Source organism: Nerophis ophidion, linkage group LG18 (assembly GCF_033978795.1).
Source record: "Nerophis ophidion isolate RoL-2023_Sa linkage group LG18, RoL_Noph_v1.0, whole genome shotgun sequence".
Lineage (NCBI taxonomy): Eukaryota > Metazoa > Chordata > Actinopteri > Syngnathiformes > Syngnathidae > Nerophis > Nerophis ophidion.
Window position 1 is genome coordinate 25,345,027 of NC_084628.1, and position 17,217 is coordinate 25,362,243.

The 17,217-nt window shown below is 42.3% G+C and overlaps 1 protein-coding gene across 1 annotated transcript in view; it reads right to left on the bottom strand.

Annotated features, from left to right (window-relative positions):
• Window positions 1-2,009: 2,009 nt before the first annotated feature.
• The window catches only part of LOC133537028 (protein Atg16l2), a 51,649-nt gene continuing 36,441 nt past the window's right edge, over window positions 2,010-17,217 (bottom strand). The window contains exons 8-17 of the mRNA XM_061877846.1: window positions 16,849-16,951; window positions 16,649-16,754; window positions 16,513-16,583; window positions 16,373-16,444; window positions 12,515-12,629; window positions 12,342-12,447; window positions 10,553-10,705; window positions 10,437-10,484; window positions 10,244-10,345; window positions 2,010-2,520 (exon numbers count right to left, since the gene is read on the bottom strand). Coding sequence (XP_061733830.1) covers window positions 2,427-2,520; window positions 10,244-10,345; window positions 10,437-10,484; window positions 10,553-10,705; window positions 12,342-12,447; window positions 12,515-12,629; window positions 16,373-16,444; window positions 16,513-16,583; window positions 16,649-16,754; window positions 16,849-16,951 — 970 coding nt within the window. The 3' untranslated portion in view covers window positions 2,010-2,426. The remainder of the gene's footprint in view (window positions 2,521-10,243; window positions 10,346-10,436; window positions 10,485-10,552; window positions 10,706-12,341; window positions 12,448-12,514; window positions 12,630-16,372; window positions 16,445-16,512; window positions 16,584-16,648; window positions 16,755-16,848; window positions 16,952-17,217) is intronic.

The following is a 17,217-nucleotide window of genomic DNA, read 5'->3' on the forward strand; positions in this document are numbered from 1 at the left end:
CAATCAAGTAATCCTCTCTGCATGTATGAAAGGGCGACAGCCGTGAACATCAGGGAGAGAGGCGGAGAGACGAGAAGGAGCCAGAGGGAAGCTGGCACGACGCGAGAGAAGAAGAGAGCCAGAGACAGAGCGGAGAAGAGGAGCTGAAAAGCGACCTGCACTGAGGTTTTATTTGCAAAAATAAACAAAGTCAACCCTGCTCAACAATGTCCCTATTTGGTGGTCCATGGAACCCGCACCACAGCGAGAGACTGTCACAATATATATTTATATATAAGAAATACTTGAATTTCAGTGAATTGTAGCTATAAATATACTCCGCCTTCCTTAGCCCCGCCCCGACAACCCCAATCTCCCGAATTCGGCGGTCTCAAGGTTGGCAAATATGATTTACGGGTGTCACTTACCCGGTCTTGTCAACATGTACGCACAACTAATGTGAGCTGTACAAATTGCTATTATTAGCCAACAACCTGAAGCTATATAAGTCATATACAGTGTGAAATACATTGGAAAGTTGGCGCCCTCTAGGCGTCTGTGTACATGTTGCAAACAGCCCCTTTAAATCTCTAGATTGCAAAGTTTTTTGTGTGTTATGTCATTTTTGTCAAACAAAACCCTTTTTTTTATGGCTAAAACACAAACTTTGCAACATATTTGTAACCAGATCCACGAAACTCTTATGTCACTACCAACGCACCATATTCTTATTACCTGTAAGTTGGTACTTTATGGTACTCTGGTGGTATTTAGTGGTTGAGAGGTAAACAATCGTTACCATTCTTATCTTAAATGCTAACTGTTTTGCTAACTTTGCAGGTATACAACAAGCGTCAAATATTTTCCAGACGATAATTTGACTTAACAAATGATACCTGTTAGCATGCTAACATTAGTGTGCTAGGCTTTTTGTTTTTAGCTAATTGTATAGGTATAATCCTCAGTCATATGTTGGTGCTTAATGCACGCTAACATTAGCATACTAGCATTTTTTTATACACTTTTCAGGTACACCCCTCGGGGTAATATATTTTGGTAGTTGACGTTTGTTACAGCTAGTATTTTAGCTTTTTTAGCCAATTTAAAAGGTACACACCTCCGCGTTTAATATTTTCTTACTTGACAAAATAGCACATTTCAACTTGTTAACGTGCCTATGCTAACGTTTTTAGCAAATTTTCTAGGTATACTCTGTGGTGTGTGCCTGAAAAAAGTGCATAAAATGCTAGCATGCTAACGTTGGTATGCCAGTTGTTTGTTTTTAGCTAACTGTGTATGCATACAACTCAGTCATATGTTGGTGGGTATATGCAGGTATACATCTCGGATTTTAACATTCTGTTACTTGACGAATGGCACATTTTAACTTGTTAAAATGCCTAAGCTAGTGTTTTTAGCAAGTACTCTGATCTTACCAATCAAAAGGCTTTTAAAACTCCACTGTGTAGGATGGGAAGTGAAATGAAGGCGTTGGTTTCTTCTAAGTATTGTAATCCACAGGAAGATTTTGTCTTGACCCGAGATCTACAAAGCAGAGAGGATGCAGGACCTGACTCCCCTCCAGGCACCTTTTCATTGAACTGTTTTGTGACCAAAGGCAGCGGCTATTTATGACCCCCTTCCTCTAGAAACAGCTGTTGCCATGTAATCAGGGAAAGTCCGAATAAAAGAGGATGCGTACAATCTTTCGTCAGAGCATAGTGGGACACTGTACAAGGGTACAGGTCCACGCGTTTCTCCTTACAGAGCCAAATTTAATTCGGTCTCAATTTAATTCCTTGCTTCTTAGTATGTTTAATAGACGTCATCAGTGTTTGAACTTGACAAGCATTTTATACACTTTTTTCAGGTACTTGACAACAAAATAACTGGGGAGCCGAGGAAGTCTTCTCCACAGTTGTATGTGAAAGAAGCACGGCCATGTTTGTTGACCAGCCCTTCTGGTTCTCAGGAGGTTTGTAAAGATTGTTTTTTATTGCGAAGATGTGTCAGAAAAGTGTGAAAAGACAAAAAAAGGTCAGGTTTTAATAAAAGCTTTGGACAGAAGTGATGCACCAAAATAACCTCATCATGTCGATGACACTTGACTCCCCGCAGGCAACACCGCCTTGTTTTGTTTTTCTCACTTTCTTAAAACAGATTCACCATCTTTTTATGAAAATATAAACATTTTAAAATGTTCCCTTTCTTCTCCCATGTCTTAAAAAAGTCCCAAAACGTCCAAAAAGGTGAATATAAAGCAATAAATAAGGTATAAAAAAAAGTCAAGATGATAAAAGAACAATTTAAATTCTCTATGAGGTAGTTGGAGTCAGAGGAGGTCAAATTCCTTGGTGGCCGGAAGGTGGCGCTGTGTTGTTAAATAGTCTTCATGACAACAAATTATTCTAAAAACGTCCTTTTGTTCCACAGTTGCTATGACGACATCAGATGTCACTCCAGAGGACCGCCCGCCCCCTCTTGTCCACGCTGGCCACGTACTCGCCAGACAGTGACCAGCAGATGGCGCTGATGGCCGCGCTGAAGGACGAAAGAGAAGAACAAGGTTTAGATGCTCCTGGTGGTCTAGTTGAGACCACCTGGAGCACCCACTGACATCCGTCACATTCCAGCTCCTTCCAGACTCCTCCTAAACTTTCAACTCATCGTCCTCACTTCAGTCTTAGCTTAACAATAAACTGGCAGTTAGCAGTTAGCGCCTCGTCTCAGACAAGATCCCAAAAATAACGGTCCATGACCTGGGACTGGAGACCATCTTCTCAGTTCATCTGCTTTGTACAGTACCTAGATGTTAGCCACCTCGTTAGCAACACATTACTTACACGTTAGCCACCTCGTTAGCAACACATTGCTTACACGTTAGCCACCTCGTTAGCCACACGCTACTTACATATTAGCCACCATGTTAGCCACACACTACTTAAACGTTAGCCACACGCTACTTACATATTAGCCATCACGTTAGCCACACACTACATACACGTTAGCCACCATGTTAGCCACACGCTACTTACATATTAGCCATCACGTTAGCCACACACTACTTACACGTTAGCCACCGTGTTAGCCACACACTACTTACACGTTTGCCACATATGAGCCCCCCCACATTGTTTACACGTTAGCCACCACGTTAGCCACGCACTAATTACACGCTTGCCTGAATGAGCCCCCCCACATTGTTTACACGTTAGCCACCATGTTAGCTACACACTACTTACACGTTAGCCACACTGTACTTACACGTTAGCCACCACATTAGCCACGCGCTACTTACACGTTTGCCACATATAAGCCCCCCACATTGTTTACACATTAGCCACACACTAGTTGTAAGTTAGCCACCACGTTAGCCACACACTAATTACACGTTTGCCTGAATGAGCCCCACCACATTGTTTACACGTTAGCCACCATGTTAGCTACACACTACTTACATGTTAGCCACACTCTACTTACACATTAGCCACCACGTTAGCCACACGCTACTTACACGTTTGCTACATATGAGCCCCCCACATTGTTTACACATTAGCCACACACTACTTGTAAGTTAGCCACCACGTTAGCCACACGCTACATACACGTTAGCCACACGCTACATACACGTTAGCCACACGCCCACTTACACGTTTGCCACATATGAGTTCCCCACATTGTTTACACATTAGCCACACACTACTTGGAAGTTAGCCACCACGTTAGCCACACGCTACTTACACCTAAGCCACATACGAGCCCCCACCCCACACTGTTAACAGGTTAGCCACCACGTTAGTTACACACTACTCACATGTTAGCCAACATGTTAGTCACATGTTACTTACACGTTAGCCACACACTACTTACACGTTTGCCACATATGAGCCCCCACATTGTTTACACGTTAGCCACACACAGGCCACACTTTAGCCGACGTATTAGTCACACGTTAGCAACACAACACACATTAGCAGCAGCTAAGCTACATGTTGGCCGCACACAAGCCACATGAATTGCTTAACGTGGACCCCGACTTAAACAAATTGAAAAACGTATTGGGGTGTTACCATTTAGTGGTCAATTGTACGGAATATGTACTGTACTGTGCAATCTACTAATAAAAGTATCAATCAATCAATCAATGAAAACATACTGTATTAGCCCCACATATTAGCTGCATGTTAGTGACACATTAGCCACACGTTAGTGACACATTAGCCACACGCTAGTCACAAATAAGCAGCAAGTAGGTGATGTTATAGCCACACGTTAGTGACACATTAGACATAGGTTAGTCACAAATAAGCAACATGTTAGCGACACATTAGCGACATGTGACTCAAATACTGTATAAGCTGTAGTTAGCGACACCTTAGCGAGATGTTAGCCACATATGAGCCCCACTTTACTTACACAATAGCCACAAATTAGCCATACTCTGGCCACATATTACTTACACGTTAGCCACACATTTATAACATGACTTTACTGACATGTTAGCCACACACAAGCCACTTACTGTATTACCCACATGTTAGCGCCTCCTTACCCACCCATAGCTTTCACATTAGCCACATAATAGTCACGCACTGTATCATCCACATAATAGTCACACACTGTATCATCCACATAATAGTCACACACTGTATCATCCACATAATAGTCACACACTGTATCATCCACATAATAGTCACACACTGTATCAGCCACATAATAGTCACACATTGTATTAGCCTTATAATAGTTACACACTGTATCAGCCACATAGTCATGCACTGTATCAGCCACATAATCACGCACAGTATCAGCCTCATAATAGTCACGCACTGTATCAACCACATAATAGTCACGCACTGCATCAACCACATAATAGTCACGCACTGTATTAGCGACATAATAGTCACGCACTGCATCAACCACATAATAGTCACACACTGTATTAGCGACATAATAGTCACGCACTGTATTAGCCACATAATAGTCACGCACTGTATCAGCCTTATAATAGTCACACACTGTATTAGCCACATAATAGTCACACACTGTATCAGCCACATAATAGTCAAGCACTGTATCAGCCACATAATAGTCACGCATTGTATCAGCCACGTAATAGTCAAGCACTGTATCAACCACGTAGTAGTCACGCACTGTATCAACCACATAATAGTCACGCACTATATCAGCCACATAATAGTCACGCACTGTATTAGCCACATAATAGTCACAGACTGTATCATCCACATAATAGTCGCGCACTATATCGGCCACATAATAGTCACGCACTGTATTAGCCACATAATAGTCACACACTGTATCAGCCTTATAATAGTCACACACTGTATCAGCCACATAATAGTCACGCACTGTATCAGCCTTATAATAGTCACACACTGTATCAGCCACATAATAGTCACGCACTGCATCAACCACATAATAGTTACGCACTATATCAGCCACATAATAGTCACACATTGTATTAGCCACATAATATTCACACATTGTATTAGCCACATAATAGTCACACATTGTATCAGCCACATAATAGTCACACACTGTATCATCCACATAATAGTCACGCACTGTATCAGCCACATAATAGTCACACACTGTATCAGCCACATAAAAGTCACGCATTGTATTAGCCTCATAATAGACACACACTGTATCAGCCACATAGTAGTCACGCACTGTATCAACCACATAATAGTCACGCACTGTATTAGCCATATAATAGTCACGCACTGTATCAGCCACATAATAGTCACGCACTCGATCAGCCACATAATAGTCACGCACTGTATCAGCTACATAATAATCACGCACTGTATCAGCCTCCAAATAGTCACGCACTGTATCAGTCACATAATAATCACGGACTGTATCAGCCACATAATAGTCACGCATTGTATTGGCCACATAATAGTCACGCACTGTATCAGCCACATAATATTCACGCACTGTATCAGCCACATAATATTCACGCACTGTATCAGCCACATAATATTCACGCACTGTATCAGCCACATAATATTCACGCACTGTATTAGCCACATAATAGTCACACACTGTATCATCCACATAATAGTCGCGCACTATATCGGCCACATAATAGTCACGCACTGTATTAGCCACATAATAGTCACACACTGTATCAGCCTTATAATAGTCACACACTGTATCAGCCACATAATAGTCACGCACTGTATCAGCCTTATAATAGTCACACACTGTATCAGCCACATAATAGTCACGCACTATATCAACCACATAATAGTTACGCACTATATCAGCCACATAATAGTCACACATTGTATTAGCCACATAATATTCACACATTGTATTAGCCACATAATAGTCACACATTGTATCAGCCACATAATAGTCACACACTGTATCATCCACATAATAGTCACGCACTGTATCAGCCACATAATAGTCACACACTGTATCAGCCACATAAAAGTCACGCATTGTATTAGCCTCATAATAGACACACACTGTATCAGCCACATAATATTCACGCACTGTATCAGCCACATAATATTCACGCACTGTATCAACCACATAATAGTCACGCACTGTATTAGCCACATAATAGTCACGCACTGTATCAGCCACATAATAGTCACGCACTCGATCAGCCACATAATAGTCACGCACTGTATCAGCTACATAATAATCACGCACTGTATCAGCCTCCAAATAATCACGCACTGTATCAGTCACATAATAATCACGGACTGTATCGGCCACATAATAGTCACGCATTGTATTGGCCACATAATAGTCACGCACTGTATCAGCCACATTATATTCACGCACTGTATCAGCCACATAATATTCACGCACTGTATCAGCCACATAATATTCACGCACTGTATCAGCCACATAATATTCACGCACTGTATCAGCCACGTAATAGTCACGCACTGTATCAGCCACATGATAGTCATGCACTGTATCAGCTACATAATAGTCACGCACTGGATCAGCCACATAATAGTCACGCACTGTATCAGCCAAATAATAATCACGCACTGTATCAGCCTCATAATAATCATGCACTGTATCAGCCACATAATAGTCACACACTGTATCAGCCACATAAGAGTCACACACTGTATCAGCCACATAATAGTCACTTACTGTATCAGCCACATAATAGTCACGCACTGTATCAGCCACATAAGTCACGCACTGTATCAGCCACATAATAGTCACGCATTGTATTAGCCACATAATAGTCACGCATTGTATTAGCCACTTAATAGTCACGCACTGTATTAGCGACATAATAGCCACACACTGTATTAGCCACATAATAGTCACGCATTTTATTAGCCACATAATAGTCACACCCTGTATTAGCCACATAATAGTCACGCAATGTATCAGCCACATAATAGTCACGCACTGTATCAGCCACATAATAGTCACGCACTGTATCAGCCACATAATAGTCACGCATTGTATTAGCCACATAATAGTCACGCATTGTATTAGCCACTTAATAGTCACGCACTGTATTAGCGACATAATAGTCACGCACTGTATCAGCCACATAATAGTCACGCATTGTATTAGCCACATAATAGTCACGCATTGTATTAGCCACTTAATAGTCACGCACTGTATTAGCGACATAATAGCCACACACTGTATTAGCCACATAATAGTCACGCATTTTATTAGCCACATAATAGTCACACCCTGTATCAGCCACATAATAGTCACGCACTGTATCAGCCACATAATAGTCACGCACTGTATCAGCCACATAATAGTCACGCATTGTATTAGCCACATAATAGTCACGCATTGTATTAGCCTCTTAATAGTCACGCAATGTATCAGCCACATAATAGTCACACCCTGTATTAGCCACATAATAGTCACGCAATGTATTAGCCACATAATAGTCACATATAAGCTGCATGTCAGTGACATTAGCCACACGTTAGCAGCACATTAGCCACATGTTATTCATATATAGGCAGCATGTTGGCGACATTAGCCACACGTTAGCGACACATCGGGCACAGGTTAGTCACAAATAAGCATGCTAGTGACAAAATGTTTGCGAAACATTAGCTATAAGTTAGTCACAAATGTTAGCGACACATTAACCACATGTTAGCGACATGTGACTCCCATATAAGCTGCAGTTAATGACATTAGCAACACGTTAGCAAAACATTAGCCATGGATTGATCACAAAAGGGCAACATGTTAGCGACACATTAGCCACATGTTATCAACATGTGACTCACATATAAGCTGCAGTTAGTGACACATTTGCCACGTTATCAACAATTTAGCCAGACGTTAGCAACATATTAGACACACATTAGTGACAAACTGCATGTTAGTGACACACTAACCACACGTTACAACAGATTAGCCACACATTCGTCATATAAAGTCGCATATTAGTGACACATTAGCCACACGTTAATCACAAATAAATAGCATGTTAGCAACACATTACCCACACATTGGTTACATGTGACTCCAAGATAAGCTGCAGTTAGCGACACATTAACCACACGTTAGGAACACTTTAGGCACAGGTTAGTTACAAATTAGCAACTTATAGTGACACATTAGCAACATGTGACTCACATTTAAGTTGCATGTCAGTGACACATTAGCCACACGTTAACAGCACATTAGCCACATGTTAGCAACACATTAGCTGCTCATTAGCCACATTCGCCACATGTTAACCGCACATTAGCCACGTTACCCACACCTTAGCTGATCATTAACCACATGTTAGTCACATGTTAGCTACTCATTAGCCACATTTTAGCCACATGTTAGCTACTCATCAGCGACATGTTGGCCACACGTTAACAGCACATTAAACCACATGTTAGTCACACGTTAACAGCACATTAGCCACATGTTAGCTATGCGTTAGCTACATGTTAGCCACATGTTAACAGCACATTAGTCACATGTTAGGCACACGTTAGCTACTCATTAGCCTAATGTTAACCACACGTTAGCTACTCATTAGCTACATGTCAGCCACACGTTAGCTACTCATTAGCCACACGTTAGCCACATGTTAACAGCAAGTTAGCAACATGTTAGCTACTCGTTAGCCACACGTTAGCTACTCATTAGCCACACGTTAGCTACTCATTAGCCACATGTTAGCCACACGTTAACAGCACATTAGCCACATGTTAGCCACAAGTTAGCTACTCATTAGCCACACGTTAGATACTCATTAGCCACATGTTAGCCACATGATAGCTACTAATTAGCCACACGTTAACAGCACATTAGCAACATGTTAGCCACACGTTAAAAGCACATTCGCCACATGTTAACAGCACATTAGCCACATGTTAGCCACACGTTAACAGCACATTCGCCACGTTAGCCACACGTTAACAGCACATTAGCCACATGTTAGCCACGTTAGCTACTCATTAGCCACATGTTAGTAGTACATTAGCCACATGTTAGCCACACGTTAGCTACTCATTAGCCACATGTTAGCCACACATTAGCTACTTATCAGCGACATGTTGGCCACACGTTAACAGCACATTAAACCACATGTTAGTCACACGTTAACAGCACATTAGCCACATGTTAGCTATGCGTTAGCTACATGTTAGCCACACGTTAACAGCACATTAGTCACATGTTAGGCACACGTTAGCTACTCATTAGCCTAATGTTAACCACACGTTAGCTACTCATTAGCTACATGTCAGCCACACGTTAGCTACTCATTAGCCACACGTTAGCCACATGTTAACAGCACATTAGCCACATGTTAGCTACTCGTTAGCCACACGTTAGCTACTCATTAGCCACACGTTAGCTACTCATTAGCCACATGTTAGCCACACGTTAACAGCACATTAGCCACATGTTAGCCACAAGTTAGCTACTCATTAGCCACACGTTAGATACTCATTAGCCACATGTTAGCCACATGATAGCTACTAATTAGCCACACGTTAACAGCACATTAGCCACATGTTAGCCACACGTTAAAAGCACATTCGCCACATGATAACAGCACATTAGCCACGTTAGCCACACGTTAACAGCACATTCGCCACATGTTAGCCACACGTTAACAGCACATTAGCCACGTTAGCCACGTTAGCTACTCATTAGCCACATGTTAGTAGTACATTAGCCACATGTTAGCCACACGTTAGCTACTCATTAGCCACATGTTAGCCACACATTAGCTACTCATTAGCCAAATGTTAGCAGCACATGTAACCTGTGTTTGTCAGCAAGGCGTGTTTCCAAGTTGCCACTGAAGACGTTCCACACGTAGACGGCGCCATCTGCTGATCCAGCCGCCACAAAGCCAGCGTCGGGGCTGCGAAGACATCCAGACTGACGTGTGAGCCAAACTACCGAGCCAAAGGGAGCGTTTTATTAATGGCTTTATTGGTATTTGTGAAGGCCACCTGATGGCCGCCTTGGTGCTGTCACTGCCACACTTGAAGCCCTCGGCCCTGAGGGCACACAGAATGTGTTAGTTAGCCTGTGAAAACCACGCCACGCCGCGTCAACCGGTGTTTACCTGAAGGCGGCGCTCTGGCTGCTGCACCTGCGCACGTCCAGCAGTTGGAGGCCGTCGTCACGACAACAGCTGAGCAGCTGACGGCGGTCGGCGCTGAGGTCCAATGACGTGACTTTGCCCTGAGCTTCCAGCTCGTGAACGCAGCTGGCCAGCCTGCGACAGCACGGACTCATTAGCATGCTGCACTTCCTGTCAGGTCCACTTTACAAGTTTAGGACTGTTAGCATGCTAACATTACTGTGCTAGCTCTTTTTTTTTTTTTTTTAGCTAATTGCATAGGTATAATCCTCAATTATATATTGGTCCTTGATGCATGCTAATGTTAGCATGCTAGTATTTTATACACTTTTTTGAAGTACACACCTCAGAGTAGTACATTTTTGTACATAAGTTAGCATTTTAGCTTTTTTAACAGGTGTACACCTCAGCATTGAATATTTTGTTACTTGACCAATGACACATTTTAGCTTGTTAACGTGACTATGCTGGCTTTTTTAGCTAATTTTCTGGGTATACTCTGACGTGTGTAATGGTTAATGGCTTATATTTGTATAGCGCTTTTCTACCTTTAAAGTGCTCAAAGCGCTTTGACACTAGTTCCACATTCACCCATTCGCACACTGATGGCGGGAGCTGCCATGCGAGGCCCTAACCACGACCCATCATGAGCAAGGGTGAAGTGTCTTGCTCAAGGACACAACGGACGTGACGAGGTTGGTAGAAGGTGGGGATCGAACCAGGAACCCTCAAAAAAAGTGTATAAAAGGATATTACCACATGGGCTCAGGAATATTTCAGAAAACCACTGTCAGTAATTACAATTGGTCGCTACATCTGTAAGTGCAAGTTAAAACTCTACTATGCAACACCAAAGCCATTTATCAACAACACCCAGAAATGCCGCCGGCTTCGCTGGGCCCGAGCTCATCTAAGATGGACTAAGGCAAAGTAGAAAAGTGTTCTGTGGTCTGACGAGTCCACATTTCAAATTGTTTTTGGAAACTGTGGATGTCGTGTCCTCCGGACCAAAGAGGAAAAGAACCATCCAGATTGTTCTAGGTGCAAAGTTGAAAAGCCAGCATCTGTGATGGTATGGGGGTGTATTAGTGCCCAAGACATGGTTAACTTAGACATCTGTGAACGCACCATTAATGCTGAAAGGTACATACAGGTTTTGGAGCAACGTATGTTGCCTTCCAAGCAACGTTATCATGGACGCCCCTGCTTATTTCAGCAAGACAATGCCAAACCACGTGTTACAACACGGTAGCTTCATAGTAAAATAGTGCGGACTAGACTGACCTGCCTATAGTCCAGTCCTGTCTCCCATAGAAAATGTGTGGCGCAATATGAAGCCTAAAATACCACAACGGAGACTCCGGACTGTTGAACAACTTAAGCTGTACATCAAGCAAGAATGGGAAATAATTCCAACTGAAAAGCTTAAAAAATTTGTCTCCACAGTTCCCAAACGTTTACTGAGTGTTGTTAAAAGTAAAGGCCATGTAACACAGTGGTAAAATGCCCCTGTGACAACTTTTTTGCAATGTGTTGCTTGCCATTAAATTCTAAGTTAATGATTAATTGCAAAAAAAAAAAAGTTTCTCTGTTCAAACATTAATTATCTTGTCTTAGGAGTCTAAATGAATATATGTTGAAAATTATTTGCAAATCATTGTATTCTGTTTTTATTTACCATTTACAGTGTGCCAACTTCACTGGTTTAGGATTTTGCTTATGCATTTTTTTTTATCTTGCCGCAATAACCATTGAAAAAAAAAAAAGTTACCTAGTGTCCCAGAATCGGATCTTTTGGTCAAAATGTCCGCTGATGGTGAGGTTGTCGGAGCAGACGACGTCGCTGCAGAAAGACAGCACGTCCACCAGCCGAACACCTGAGCGGCACAAGAGTGGTGTTGATGAGAGTACTAATGCCCCCTGTTGGTGGACGGTGTCACCTACAGGCGGCTCTGTTTGGGTCCCACAGTCTGATGGTCCCGTCTGCACTTCCTGTGACCACCTGATGAAGACTGAACCTTGCAGCGGTCACCTTCCTCTTGTGACCTGTCAGAGTCAGCTGAAACGCGCACGCGCACGCACGCACGCGCGCACACACGCACGCACGCACGCACACACGCACACACACACACACACACACACACACACACACACACACACACACACACACACACACGCACGCACGCACACACACACACACACACACACACACACGTTATCATTCGGAATGGAGACCAAGTTTTTGATCATGACTTGTGGGGACCACCCTTTCTACAGGTTGTGGAGGCATAAAGAATTGAGGTAAAATGGTCACTGCCCAGTTAGCTCATACACGTCTTTAAATCAATCAATCAATTAATCAATCAATCAATCAATCAATGTTTATTTATATAGCCCTAACTCACTAGTGTCTCAAAGGGCTCCACAAACCACTACATATGTTAAGTGGGAGAACTTGCACAATCGGCGGCCGTCCAAACACTTCTCTGCCCCACTGCACATACACACACATATTGATAAACATACATATAGACATATATACGCACACATACTTTTTAGGGACCGATGTCCCTTTGGGACAGAGGACCCTATTGAATTTCTAGCGTTTTATTTGTATTTGTTACCTTCTTGAGACCTCCGAAAAAGGCCTACCTCTTTAGGACTAACCTTTCTAGCTATATAAAGATTTGTATTTGCAACATTAATAATATGTACATACTATGCAAATAGAAAAAAGGTAAGCTTTAAGTTATTTTTGTTCAGTTTTTTTGTTTGTAATTGTTTTTAAATCTTCATTATTTACTTGAAGTTATCACAGTATGTCTCTATATACATAAATCTCTGGATTGATGAAGTAATGTGCTGATCATTCTTAAGTTAAAGTACCAATGATTGTCACACACATATGAGATGTGACAAAATTATTCTCTGCATTTGACCCATCACCCCCTGGGAGATGAGGGGAGCAGTGAGCAGCAGCGGTGCTGCGCCCGGGAATCATTTATGGTGATTTAACCCCCAATTCAAACCCTTAATGCTGAATGCCAAGCAGTGAGGCAATGGGTCCCATTTTTATAGTCTTTGGTATGACTCGGCCGGAATCAGAACTCACGACCTACCGATCTCAGGGCGGACACTCTAACCCAGGGGTAGGGAACCTATGGCTCTAGAGCCACATGTGGCTCTTTTGATGAATGCATCTGGCTCTCAGATAAATCTTAGCTGACATTGCTTAACAAGATAAGTAATGAATAATTCCGCTGGTAATCACGATATTAAAAATAACGTTCAAAATATAAAACATTGGGCTTCACGGTGGCAGAGGGGTTAGTGCGTCTGCCTCACAATACGAAGTTCCTGCAGTCCTGGGTTCAAATCCAGGCTCGGGATCTTTCTGTGTGGAGTTTGCATGTTCTCCCCGTGAATGTGTGGGTTCCCTCCGGGTACTCCGGCTTCCTCCCACTTCCAAAGACATGCACCTGGGGATAGGTTGATTGGCAACACTAAATTGGCCCTAGTGTTTGAATGTGAGTGTGAATGTTGTCTGTCTATCTGTGTTGGCCCTGCGATGAGGTGGCGACTTGTCCAGGGTGTACCCCGATTGTAGCTGAGATAGGCGCCAGCAACCCCCCGCGACCCCAAAAGGGAATAAGTGGTAGAAAATGGATGGATGGATATAAAACATTCTCATTCATTTTAATCCCTCCATCTGTTTTCTACCGCACCTGTTCAAGAAATGACAATATTATTAAAAAGAATTAGAGACTTATTATACTCTAAAAATGTTGGTCTTACTTAAAAAATGCACGCATTTAGTTGTATTCAGTGTTAAAAAATATGATATGGCTCTCACGGAAATACATATTAAAATATTTGGCTTTCATGGCTCTCTCAGCCAAAAAGGTTCCCGACCCCTGGTCTAACCACTAGGCCACTGGGGAGCCTGGGGAAAAAGAATTGGTTCTTTATGGGGACCAAATTTAAATAATTTTGCATAATTCACACACATTTGTACGTGACTACTGAGGACCATTTTAAAAAGCAGCAAGTGCAGTACCAGCTACAGCCCAATGAGGGGGATGCTGTGCAAATGTCTCACACTGTAACCAGTAAACATGTTTTATGGGCCAAAGCTTAAAAATCACTGGGGCATCTTCAGAATGGATCTGACTATCATTTAAAAAGGTTTCCCTTTAGGGGACCTGTTTTTTGGTCCCCATACCGTCAGAGGTCCCCCAAAGGTGACTGTGTAAACTAAGGGTCCCCAAACCTTTTGACACGGGCGCAGTATTGGGTTAAAAAAATTTGACCACGGGCAGCGCTTTATATATACATATATAAATAAATACAATCTAAACTGTCTTTTCCTTAAACTGAACAAAAGTCATACATCCACTGATGTTTAAAAACTCTACACTCGAAGTCTAATTTATGTTTCCCCAACGATTTTGCCATTTTTTCCCCTCTTGCACTAATTGACTGAAAGATTGCGCGCTTGCCGCCTTTGTAGCGCAAGCGTGATTACGTCTCGTTACCGCTGGGAAAATGCATTTTTAGACAATATTATTTGCTTGTGAGCGGCTAGGAAACCCAATAACAAGCGGTACGAAATGGATTGATGGACGGGCGAAAAAGGACAGATTAAAAAAAATTCATAAATACCATTTATTGATTTTTTTTAGTCGGGACAACCAGCGGGCCGGATTTTGGACGCTGGCGTGTCGTATCTGCCTAGGAGAACCAGTAACAAGCGGTAGACAATGGATTGAAGGATGGGCGAAAAAGGAAAAATTTAAAAATATAATAATAATTAAAAAAAAAAAAAGATAATAATAATATATATATATATATATATTTTTTTTTTTTTTACTTGGTATTACCCGCGTGCCGGTATTTGGATGCTGGCGTGCCTTATCTGCCTAGGAGACCCAGTAACAAGCGGTAGAAAATGGATTGAAAGATGGGCGAAAAAGGACAGATTTAAAAAAATAATAATAATAAAAAATAATATAAATAATAAATAAAAAAATTATATATACACACACATACATATATATATATATATATATATATATATATATATATATATATATATATATATATATATATATATATATATATATATATATATATACATATATTTATTTATTTTTATTATTTTTTTACTTGGTATTACCCGCGGGACGGATTTTGGATGCTGGTGTGCCTTATCTGCCTAGGAGACCCAGTAACAAGCGGTAGAGAATGGATTATCGGATGGGCGAAAAAGAACAGAATAAAACAAATTTGAAACAAAAAATAAATAAATACAATTTTTATTTACTTTTTAGCCAGGACTACTCGAGTAGCGGGCCGGATTTTGGACGCTGGCGTGCCGTATCTGCCTAGGAGATTCAGTAACAAGCGGTAGAAAATGGATTGATGGATGGGTGAAAAAGAACAGATTAAAGAAATAATAATTAAAAAAAATAAATTAATCTATCTGTGTTGGCCCTGCGATGAGGTGGCGACTTGTCCAGGGTGTACGCCGCCTTCCGCCCGATTGTAGCTGAGATAGGCGCCAGCGCCCCCCGTGACCCCAAAAGGGAATAAGCGGTAGAAAATGGATGGATGGAATAAAATCAAATGTATTTATTTTTTTAAACTTTTTTACGCTGGCCGGATATTGGACGCTGGCGGGCCGTAGTTTGGGGACCTCTGGTGTAAACAGAGCGATGTCCCCATTAGGAAGCATTACCAGAAAACACACACGCACGATACGTACACACACCCATAATGCGGTTGTGACCTTGTTGGCGTTACCTTGGGAACGGGGTCATCCAAACGCCACATCAACGCAGACTTGTCGTACGACCCAGCCAAAATCCTGTGCCCCTGAGGGAAAAAAAACAAAAAAACAAAACAGGCTTCCTTCTTTACGAGCGCTTGGACGCCATACCCACCGTCGGGTCAAACTCGACACAGGTGATGCCCTCAGTGCTCCCGTCCAGGCTGGCCCTGTGTCTTAGGGCACCTGATGACATCACCGATGGAGGCATGTTAAATTCTGTTCCATGGTGCGGACAAGGCGCTGCGTACCTGCTCTCACGTGCCAGAGTTTGACCATCCTGTCAGTTCCTCCACTGGCCAGCAGGGCAGAGCTGGAGCAGAAAGTGGCTGCGTTAACTCCCTGCTCATGTGCGTCCTGTGAAATGACAAACACTTCAGAACTACTCCCAAAGTCTGTACCGGGACTGTATTTAGTCCAGACCAGGACGTGGGCCCATATTGCATCTTACCAGGACCTGAAGGGCGCGGACTGGAACTCTGGCAGACATAGAAACTCTGACAGGACCCAGCAGGTCCTCCTCCAAACCACAGAGACTTTGGCCCCGCCTTTTCCTGGCGACAGAAAGAAGACTTCCTGGATTTTTGCCATGTTAGCCATAGACATCTTCTAAGTCAGGGGTCACCAACCTTTTTGAAACCAAGAGCTACTTCTTGGGTACTGATTAATGCGAAGGGCTACCAGTTTGATACACACTTAAAAAAATGTGCCAAAAATAGCCAATTTGCTCAATTTACCTTTAATAAATAAATCCATATATATATAAAAAATGGGTATTTCTGTCATTCCGTCGTACATTTTTTTCCTTTTACGGAAGGTT